The sequence below is a fragment of the Hydra vulgaris genome, chromosome 03 (genome assembly GCF_038396675.1).
Source record: "Hydra vulgaris chromosome 03, alternate assembly HydraT2T_AEP".
Taxonomy (NCBI): domain Eukaryota; kingdom Metazoa; phylum Cnidaria; class Hydrozoa; order Anthoathecata; family Hydridae; genus Hydra; species Hydra vulgaris.
Genome location: NC_088922.1, coordinates 29547561 through 29559948, shown reverse-complemented (window position 1 = coordinate 29559948; position 12388 = coordinate 29547561). Strand labels below are relative to the sequence as shown.

Genomic DNA, 12388 nt, shown 5'->3' with positions numbered 1-12388 from the left:
AATATAAAACCAAAGTTTGAAGACATTACAGAGAAATATTAACAGACAAATGGAATTATTATAAACCAATAAAAATTATAATACAAATTATAATACCGTAAATAGCAAAAAAATAAATAAAAATAAAATATAAGTAAATAAAAAAAAACAATAACAATAACAACAAAAATAACTGGATAGACAAATTTGTATTATAATGAACAGTTTGTTTATTTAAATATGGGTTTTCCCATTTAATATAGAGTGCTTCTTTAATTTTCAATTTGTTTTTCTTTGAAGCAGTATCAAAAATTTTAAAACATTTATAGGTACTTAGATTTTTACAATTAACAGATGAAATTAAATGCTTATAAACATTAGATTGTTTGTCACTTGTAAGATTCTCATGAATCCTTGTTGTTAAGTGTCTGGAGGTTTCTCCAATATAACTGGCATTACATCCAGCACAAGAAAATTTGTAAACAACATTGGATTTGAGCAGCTTAGGAAGTGGATCTTTTATATATAAACTGTTTTGTAATTTGTTGGTAGTGAAAATTAAATTAATTATACATCTTTACAATATTTTTTAATGATTTTAATAAATTTAGATTTAGTAAAATTTGAGTAAAAACCTATAAATGGAAGCTTATAATATCTTATATTATGGTTATCAATACTATTTATCACAGATGGGTTTAACTTTTTATCAACAAATAATTTAATTTCAGTGTCAATTATTTTAGGTGAATATTGGTTATTTTTTAAAACATTATATAGATTTTTTATGTCCTTATCAAATCCTAGCTATGTGTTGTTGATTTCAATTAAACAATGTATAAGAGTAATTTTATGAACTAAAAAAAACATATACTGGTCTTTTACAAAACTGGAAAATTTTTGTAAAAGACCAGTGTATGTTTTTTTTATGATAAACTGATGTGGAAAGCGAAACAGACTTATTGATAAGAACATTTAAAAATGCAATTTGATTATCTTGTTCTTTTTCCATAGTAAATTTTAAGTTTTTATGTTGTTTATAAGATGTGTAAAAAATTCCTTAGCTTCAAACTCTGAATTAAAAATAGCGATAATAAATTAATAAAATAATAGCATTAAAAAATATTGTAAAGATGTTATAATTAATTTAATTTTCAGTACACGATTAAAAAATATCGTGTTTTTCTTTAAAATATGTTCACATTTATTGCTATTGCGTTGCTCAAGAAACATATATATATATATATATATATATATATATATATATATATATATATATATATATATATATATATATATATATATATATATATATATATATATATATATATATATATATATATATACATATTACTATACATGTTATAAAAACTACCATGACCTCTATAATTACATCATCATCAATTCCACAATTTTTATTACACTATTAAAAAAGTTCGCCAAAGATTCAACGGAAAAATTCCGGTGTCATGAAATAAACTAACCTCCATAATAAATTACCTCCCGTTGCGTAAAAAATTACCCGGGAAGCTTATCTATTTCGAAATAGATTAACTCTTCTTGAAATAAATTAACCCCTGTCGGCGAAACAAATTAACTCCCCGTAATATTTTAACTCCCTTGGAACAACTTATACGAATTACAAAAAAAGTGCTTTAGCTTGATGTTTTCCAAATGTGTTGTTTTTAAATCTGTTAATTAGTTATTGATATGGATAAAAATTATATTTCTACTATTATTATATCGTATATTAATAGTAGCAATATATATATATATATATATATATATATATATATATATATATATATATATATATATATATATATATATATATATATATATATAATATGTATATTATATATATACATATATTAGGGTAATTCCGCATCAAATCACCTAAAATTTAGAAAATTTTGAACCATGGGTCTTCAAATTTTTTAAAAACCTCTTTGACTGTTGCATCTTAAAAAGAAAAGTTAACATATAAAATTTTAGCTAAAAATGTTGAGAGGTTGACAAGATACTGCAATTTTAATACTGACCTGGTTTCCTAAAATGACCCGGTTTTCATAACACTCTGAAAAACATTTTCTTAAAATAATAAGAAATAAAAATGGCAAAAACATGAAAATAAACATATATAATATTTTTTTGATGCTGAACTCAATAAATGTACTTAAAATGCTAAAATATAAAAGGAACATGCTTAAAAATTAATAAAACAACTAGTTTCTATAAAACAACTTTGGGGCCCAATATCTCAAAACACCCCCATCAAAAAAAAATTTTTTTTGCTGTTAATATTTCAACTGTTTATAATCTTACTAGGCACAAAAAATCTAACTGGAAAAACGACTGAAACATACGGAACTTTAATTTGAAAGATGTGTCAAATTTTCAATAAGCTATTTTAAAAAACTTTCAAATAGAATTCTGTAAAATATTATATTTAGTTAAAAGACTCCTTAAAAAAAAAAACAATTTTGTTATATTTAAGGAAGTCTTAAATTTATTTAAAATTTTGACAACTTTTGTAAAAGTTTATAATAACTAGTTTATAAAAAGTTCAGTTAAAAAACAGCATTTGTAAATTTTATTTAAATTTTAACAAATTAACAATTTGATATATATATAAATTGTATATATATATATATATATATATATATATATATATATATATATATATATAAATATATATATATATATATATATATATATATATATATATATATATATATATATATATATATATATATATATATATATATATATATATATATATATATATATATATATATATATATATATATATAAATATATCTATAAAGAAAATGAACAATATCTATCAGTGTAAAAAATTATACAACAGTGGGATTCTGAAAAGGTTTGAATTATTTCTATATTAAATTTTTTTTTTTACTAAAAATTAAGTAGGAAAATTCTTTTAATTAAGTAGGAGAATTCTTTTAATTAAGTAGGAGAATTCTCTTTTTTTTAGGAAATACATTTATACAAAGTAGTTTATTATAAGATGTGTTCTATTGGGTTAATGACATCAGATGCATGCAAAGGCCAACAAGATGTTATTGGAACTTTAAGCAACGAAGAAAAAATAGCTATATCATTACGCTGTAACATTGAACTATCAAACTTAACAACATTATGTGAAAAACATGCTACAAATTATTTGAAAATGTATCCTATATGGCAGAAAGCATGCTGTGATCCATTCAAAAAACATACAAAGAAAATTACAAGTAAGTAAAAGTGGAATTTAAGTATTTTAATATATATATTTTTTTAATTTGTGTTTTCCAAAAGATAAACAATGTTTTAAACAATTGTGCAGATAAGCTATATACAACTATACATACAATTATACTATATACAAAATACATAAAGCTATATGCAATTATATATACAATTCAATTACTTTTAGAAAATCTTAGAGTAGTTACAATAAATGAGTCACAAGACATGATGAGAAGTAGCTTAAATATTGCTCCTGGGAAGAAACTTTGCAAACCCTGTAAGCAAAAGATTGCCAAAAGAGCAGATCTTAAAGAAGAGAAGCAAAGTCAGGGTGAACAAGATGAAGATTTTCTAATATCATCATTTAAATCAAAAAGACAGGATATCAATGAAGAACTTGAAAATTTTAATATATCTCCTCTAGAATCTCATTCAAAGTCATCAAAACATATACTCTCAGAAGGAAAGCGTAAAGTTGCGCGCATCAACGAAATGGTAAGTAACCTTACTAGAAAAACTGAAAGTCAATTCAATGCTCCCTCAATATTGTGTTATGAACCAAATGACATTAAAAAGAAGGCTGAAAACTTTGATGAAATTATGAGCTTGATAAAAGAAAAAATTCTATGTTCTGACAAAAGAACTATTGTTCAACTTCTAACACTGGCACCCCCAAGTTGGTCAATATTAGAAGTACAAAATAACTTTGCAGTTACAGAATACCAAGCAAAAAAGGCTAGACAACTTTTTAATAAAAAAGGATTGTTGGCTATCTCACCTTTGTATAAAGGGAAAGTCTTACAAAAAGAAATAGAAGATTCTGTTAAACTTTTTTATGATTCAAGTGATTTATGTAGAACTATGCCTGGAAAAAAAGATTATGTTAGCATTTAAAAGAACGTCCATAAACAAAAAAAACTGCTTTTGTGTAATTTAAAAGAACTATATTTATTATACAAAGAAAACAATCCAGAAATACAAATAAGTTACTCAAAATTTGCTTCACTTAGACCAAAGTGGTGCATTTTGCCAGGTGCAAGTGGTACACATTCTGTTTGTGTTCTTATCACCAAAATGCCATATTGCTAGTAGATGCTTCAAATATTGGACTAAAGTATAAGGACTTACTTTCAAAAACCGTTTGCTCAGTAGAAAACAAAGAATGCATGCTTGCACATTGTGATGATTGTCCGGGTAAAGAAACCCTCACCAAATATTTGTATGAGATTTTTGGAGAATACGAAGATGATTTTGAGATACACTACGAGCAATGGCAAACTTCTGACCGTGCAACACTATTAAGTTTAACAGCTGATGTTCCAACGTTTGTTGAACTATTAGCATCTTGTTTTGAAAAGCTACAAACTCATTCTTTTATTGCTCACTCTCAATCACAATACCTTAACCAACTGAAACAATATATGGATCAATCAAACATTATCATTATTGGCGACTTTGCTGAAAATTATGCTTTTGTTGTCCAAGATGAAATACAGAACTATCATTGGAACACCCAACAATGTTCTTTACATCCATTAGTCATATACTATAAAGATGATAAAGGTGAACTGAAACATATTTCTTACTGTTTTATATCAGATGATATTATACATGATGTAACTTATGTGTTCAAAATATTCCAACTAATCATACCAATATTAAAAATAAAATTTTCCAATCTGTACAAATTACATTTATTCACTGATGGTTGCGCAGGACAGTACAAAAATTGTAAAAGCTTTTACAATCTATGTCAACTAGAGAGCGAATTTTGCCTTAAAATTGAATGGAACTTTTTTGCCACGTCCCACGGAAAGTCACCATGCGGTGGGATTGGTGGTACTGTAAAAAGATTAACAGCACAAGAAAGTTTAAAAAGACCGTACAGAAACCAAATTCTCACATCAGAAGCTATGTATGAATTTTGTATTGATAAAATCAAAGTTGTTAACTTTATTTACATAAAGGGATTGGACTTACAATTGCAACGTGAAGAGCAAAAAGAAAGGTACACTGGCGTAACAACTTTACCTGGTACTCGTAGCTTTCATCAATTTATACATCTTGGAGATAACAAGGTTGGGGCAAAGAGGTGTAGTACAGACACTAATTATACAATAATCCACAAATCTTAAAAAGAAACAAGACATATCTCAACTTGATAAGGAAAATATTTTTTCAGAGTGTTATGAAAACCGGGTCATTTTGGGAAACCAGGTCAGTATTAAAATTGCAATACCTTGTCAACCGCTAAACTTTTTTAGCTGAAATTTTGCATGCAATATTTTTTTATAATTAGGAATAATGTTTCAAAATATAAAACAAAAGAAATTCATTTAAGTATTTACAAATAAATGACATTTAAGACAAGCGGAAAAAGTTGATCAAAAAGGAAAACAAAGTTATCATCGAAGTAAGAGTTTGTTCTCGACAACTTTTATAACTTCAACAAGAAAAAGTATTTTTTTTTTAATTCTGAAAATTTAAGGAAATTTTATAGATTAGAATATATGCTATTTTGGCAGTAGATTCACTTTTTCTAAAAAAAAGTAGTAATTATGCAGTAAATATGCCGTGAAATGTTTTGATTCTGATGTCACGTGATAACTGAACTAGTTTTTAATTGGACTTTTTTAAATCTGTATTGGTTTAGCAAAATAAATATTATTTATAATTAATATATTTTATAGCATTGCTGTTCATATGAATTCAAAAAAAAGTTTTCCTGTTACATTTTCTAAAACTGGGCTTGCAAAGCAGTATTTAATAGACAATTTTACATTTGCCCCAGATAATAATGAAAACAAATGCTACAATAGACATGTTTTGTTATTGTATATGCAACAATCCAAGTCAACTTTTAAAACTGCCAAAAGCATTTATAAAAATTTTGATTTTTATCCAACTCATAGCCAGATATATAATTTGGTCAAGAAATACAAAAAAGTGTACAACCTTAAGTCATCTAACAAAAGAAAACTTGAAGAGTTATGCAAAATTGTTTTTAAAAGTAATGAGCCATCAACAGTGGCAAAAAGTAGTTTATGTGAATCATCTAATTTACTTTCAGCACCTATTCAAACAAAACTGTGTGAACCTTCTACTTCTGTTGTGTATCAAAAACCAATTAAAGAACTGGATTGTAACATTACTTCTAGAAATCAATTGTTAAAAAAGAGATTATTCTTTATGTATAAATATAATGCAAAAATGAAATCCGATCATAAAGATAATTTAATAAAGTAATTAAAAAAATCGTTGTTTTAATTTAATTTTATAAAAATGCAAAATTTTTGCGCAAACGTGGCTAAAAATTCGCTAGCGCTACCAAAAAAAAACAATTAAAATGATTAAGGAATTGGAATAAAATTTTTAGTGTAAATTGGACCCTAAAAGTTGCTTTTATTCATATATAAAATTTTCTTTTAGCTGCATTTTTTTCTAAATTCAAATTGCTGAAAACGAGAGAGTAAGCTCCTGTGAATAGAACAGCTCCAGAACATAAAGAAAATTCGAATAAAAAATTTTGAGATATTCAGCTTTTGCTTCGTTTGAAACTATTGTTTTGGCATGATAAAAAGTTGCACATAAAATTTGTAAATAATACCGGGCGTATCCAAAAAAATACTTTCTAAAAAACAAAGAAATTTGCGTGACACTTTGCAGTTAACAAATTAGCAGTTAACAAATTAACATAGCTCAATTATACACAAAGACTTTATGTAAATTTTTAATAAAAGTATTTCCAACGGCGCATTATACGTTGCTATGCGAAATTAGGAATTCAATTACATTTCTAAAAGATTTTTTCTTAACTTTTAATAATTTAAATAGTTTTCAAGCTGAATAATAATAGTATTACTTTGTAAAAAAATCCATATTTCCAGATAATTTTTTTAAAAACTTGTAGAAAACAATTTTAAGGCACGTAAACGTTAATAACCTACTCTTATTTATAATCTCAAATTTTGCCTAACTAATCTAACAGAAACTTTTGGTATTATTTTGTCTTAAAATCATTCTTAATTTTGCCAAAGTTTTTGATTCTGTACCTCACAACAGACATATCTTAGAAATAAGATCTTTCGGAAATAACAGCAAACTCCTTCGATGGATTAGTTATATTTTAGTAGTCTGCGTTACAACATACAATATTAGCACTATTTGGTTGATCTTCCCAATGGCCTTTCTCAAGATTCTACGCTCTGCCTGTTCCTCTTCATTCTCTACACAAATGATTTTGCAAAACTTGCTTAGACTTTTGAACTATTTTCCGATAATAAACAAGTTATCCCAGCAAACATATCAGCGTTGAATCAGCGTTGATAACCGGTCGCAGCTTAGAAAAAGGGTTGAAGTCACAAAAAGAACGCGCTTTCAACGTTGAATCGATGTTTGTTTTTGTATACTAAATCGCGGTAAATTTAAATGGTAAATTTAGTTGAATAAGCGTTAAAATTGTAATGTATTTTAAGCGTCTCAAAAAAAAAAACGTTTATTCAACGTGGAACCAACTTACGCAAAAAACCACTTTAAAGACGATTCAAAATCTAGGCTTTATCAAGAGGAGGCTGAATAAGTGCGAATTTCATAACTGCGAATCTGCATAAGTGCGAAGCAGTTGCAAAGACTGGCATAAGTGCGAACTGGCACAAGCGCGAACTGGAATAAGTGCGCCAAAAGAATTTGCAAACATTGGCATAAGTGCGAACTGGCATAAGTGCGAACTGGCATAAGTGCGAAACAATTGCAAAAACTGACATAAGTGCGAACTGGCACAAGCGCGAATTAGCATAAGTGCGCCGAAAGAATTTGTAAACATTGGCATAAGTGCAAATTGGCATAAGTGGCGAATTGGCAAGTTCGCACTTATGCCAATTCGCACTTATGCCAGTTCGCACTTATGCCAGTTTGCACTTATGCCAATGTTTGCAAATTCTTTTGGCGCACTTATGCCAGTTCGCGCTTGTGCTAGTTCGCACTTATGCCAGTTTTTGCAAGTGATTCGCACTTATGCCAGTTCGCGCTTGTGCCAGTTCGCACTTATGCCAGTTCGCACTTATGCCAGTCGCACTTATGCAGATTCGCAGTTATGAAATTCGCACTTATTAAGTCGCCCTTTTATCAACGTTAAAAATAAACCGCTTTTTAAATGCCACATTTTCAACGTTGAATAAGCGTATAAATTTCAACGTACCCAGCAAACATGTCAGCGTTGAATCAACGTTGAAAACCGGTCGCAGCGTAGAAAAAGCGTTGCAGTCACAAAAACAACGCGCTTTCAACGTTGAATCAATGTTTGTTTTTGTATACTAAATCGCGGTAAATTTAAACGTTGAATAAGCGTTGAAATTGTAACGTAATTTAGCTTCTCAAAAAAAGACGTTTATTCAACGTGGAATCAACTTACGCAAAAAGCCATTTTAAAGACGATTCAAAATCTATGCTTCATCAACGTTAAAAATAAACCGCTTTTTAAACGTCACATTTTCAACGTTGAATAAGCGTATAAATATTAACTTATATTATCTTCTCAAAAAACCGCGTTTATTCAACGTTGAATAAAAGTACGCAAATAATCACTGTAAAAACGTCGCAAAGTTGAAGGTTTATCAACGTTAGACATGGGGCTGCTTTTTCAACGTATTTATGAAAGCTATTTATGAAACAACGCTTATTCAACGTTACATATACCAACGTTGAAAATGTGGTAGTTAAAAAACGTTGAAAAAGTGTTATTTTGCCAACGTTAATTAAACGTTGTTTTGACAACGTTGAGGATGTGACACATTGAAAATTGTTGTCTCATTAACAAGCCATTATAAAAATAATTTGCCGTAAAGAAAAGGCAAGGAAAACTTAATAAAATGCATGCAGATGGTATAAAAAAAATATTTTGATAAAGTTATGTTTTATAACTTCTTTTTATTGCGGCTAATTTAAAACTTTTAGATTTTGCATCAAATTGTATATAATATAAATAAATCTCAGAGTATATTCGGTTTATTCAGGTTATTTTTGTTGATGATTTATTTATTTTAAAATGACCATTTTAATAAATTGGAAAGTTGTATTAAATACGTTACTTCTAAGTTAAAAATAGCACTTAATTTTAATAAGATTTAGATGTTTTAAGTAATATCAAAATTAATAAAACATAATAAGTCAGACTAAATTTAGTCTGTTCACAGACTAATTTTTTTATTTATTTAAAAAAATTTAAACACCTTACACTAATTATCAACCAAATATTCAGTATAAAATCTTCGACCAATAATGAAAGTATTAAGTTTTTTTTATATAAAAACACGTTTCAATAAGAAACTTTATTTCCATTTTTTTGAAAAACTTCTAATTTTAATAGGAAAAGTATTAAGTCCTAATTATAGAATTTGTGGTGTATATTTATTTCTAACATTTATTCTTTATCATATATTTTTATTTATTTTAATAATATGTATTTATGCATATATATATATATGGGTAAATTTATGAATATATATAAAAGAAATATATACATTTTATATATGTATATATAATGTTTATATTTCTAGTCCTAATTTTAGAGTTGGTGTTGTATATATAATTCTAACATTTATTATTTATCACATACCTTTGATATGTATTTTTATTAATTTTAATATTATGTATTAATTAATGTAATTATGAATATATATATACAAAGTTATATAATTTTGTATATATATATATATACAAAATTATTTTTGTATATAAATATATATACATATATATATATATATATATACATATATATATATATATATATAAATATATACAAAATTATTTTTGTATATAAATATATATATATATATACATATATATATATATATATATATATATATATATATATATATATATATATATATACACTGTAAACTCACGGTTATTCGAACCTCCAAGGGGTATAAGAATTTATTTCGAATAACCCGAAACTCGAATAACTGAATATGCTCTTTAAAGTGACCTACTTTAAGTTTCTTTCAAATATTAATAAAAGTAGTAAAAAAGAAAAAGGCACTTGGAATTTGGTGCTACTTCAGTTTTATCCTTGTAAAATAATAAATGTTTTACAATTCATTGAAAATATAGTCCATTTTTTATTTTTTTGTTCCTTAATGTGTTTTTTTATCTTTAAGGGGAGCAAAAATTGTTTCGAATAACCGAAATTTTGAAGAACTGCGGGTTCGAATAACTGCATTTCTGCATAACAGCATTTGCATGAGTTTGTTAAAGAAAATTCACAGTAAATAAAAATTGCTTCGAATAAGCAGAAAAATTTAATAAGCGCCATTTCGAATAACCGGGAGTTTACTGTATAATAAATAAATAAATATGTATATATATATATATATATATATCTATATATATATATATATATATATATATATATATATATATATATAATTTATATAAATATATATAATTTATATATATATATATATATATATATATAATTTATATATATATATATGTAATTTATTTATCTATATATTTTATATATAATAATAATAATCCATTTAATTAACCATAAAATATGAAAATTTACAATAATATTTATAAACTCACATAAATAAGGTTAGATGTCACTCATATAGTTAAAAACTAGTCAATGGAGTGATACCTGAACCTATAATTATAAATTATATGTATAAATAAGTTTTATATATATATATATATATATATATATATATATATATATATATATATATATATATATATATATATATATATATATATATATGTACATATATATATTATATATATATATATATATATATATATATATATATATATATATATATATATATATATATATATATATACTTTTTAAATTTAATAATAATTATACTAATTTAATAACATTTTTTTTTGTTGAGGAAGTGGCACATTGAAAATTATTGTCTCATTAACTAGCCATTACAAAAATAATTTGCCGTAAAGTAAAGGCAAGGAAAACCTAATAAAATGCATGCAGATGGTATAAAAAAAATATTTTAATAAAGTTATGTTTTATAACTTCTTTTTATTGCGGCTAATTTAAAACTTTTAGATTTTGCATCAAATTGTATATAATATACATAAATCTCAGGGTATATTCGGTTTTTTCAGGTTATTTTTGTTGATAATTTATTTATTTTAAGTTGAATATTTTAATAAATTGCAAAGTTGTATTAAATATGTTATTTTTAAGTTAGAAATAGCATTTAATTTTAATAAGAGTCAGATGTTTAAAGTAATATCAAAATTAATAAAACATAATAAGTCAGACTTAATTTAGTCTGTTAACAAACTCAATTTTTTATTTATTTGAAAAACTTTAAACACCTTACCCTAATTATCAAGCAAATACTTCAGTATAAAATCTTCGACCATTAATGAAATCAAATCAAATCAATATATTTTCACATTGATAATAACTGTATATATACAATCGTGCGGGACATTTACAAATAGTTATAAACTGATAACGCGTAAAGACCTATGATGGTATAAATATAGCATAATAATAATGATAATAATAATAAGTATAAATAATAAATAAGTAATAAAAAATAAATAAAAATAAATAGTAATAATAATAGTAATAAATAGTAATAATAATATTAAATACAGTAATATAATAAGTACTATCTATATATTTTACTATATATAGGTATATATTTTACTATATATTTATCTATATATATTATAGTGATTATCATAAGGATAATGCAAAAAAAAAATAATAATAATAATAAATATAAACATTATAACAATATCAATAACAAAAAATATAACAGTAAAAAGAAGGAAAGAAAGGAAGAAGAGTCAAAGAAGTAGAAGTCATAGGAGTTTTGTTGTGATCCAGCATTTTTCAAGCATAGAAAAATTGAATATGAATTAAAGAAAAAAAAAAAAAAAAATTGTTATAGAGAATTAAGCGGGACGATTGCATAGAAAATAGTTTATTGTTTATTTATTACATGTTATATGGTTTAGTAGTGCCACAAATTTTAGAGCCATATAACTTTACAGGATGATGAAAATGAGGGTACTTGATTGTGACTAAATGAACATTTATATATTTTTATGTTTTATTTTTAGTTTTATGTTTTTATTTCTATTTTATTATTATTTTATGAGTTTTATATTTTTA

At 25.0% G+C, this 12388-nt stretch overlaps 1 protein-coding gene across 1 annotated transcript; it reads left to right on the top strand.

Annotated features, from left to right (window-relative positions):
• Positions 1-2804: 2804 nt before the first annotated feature.
• On the top strand, positions 2805-5289 carry LOC136077703 (uncharacterized). The gene is made up of 2 exons (XM_065791919.1): positions 2805-2863; positions 2978-5289. Exon 2 carries the CDS (start codon positions 3457-3459, stop codon positions 4123-4125), a length of 669 nt encoding a protein of 222 aa, XP_065647991.1. The 5' UTR covers positions 2805-2863; positions 2978-3456; the 3' UTR covers positions 4126-5289.
• Positions 5290-12388: the final 7099 nt, after the last annotated feature.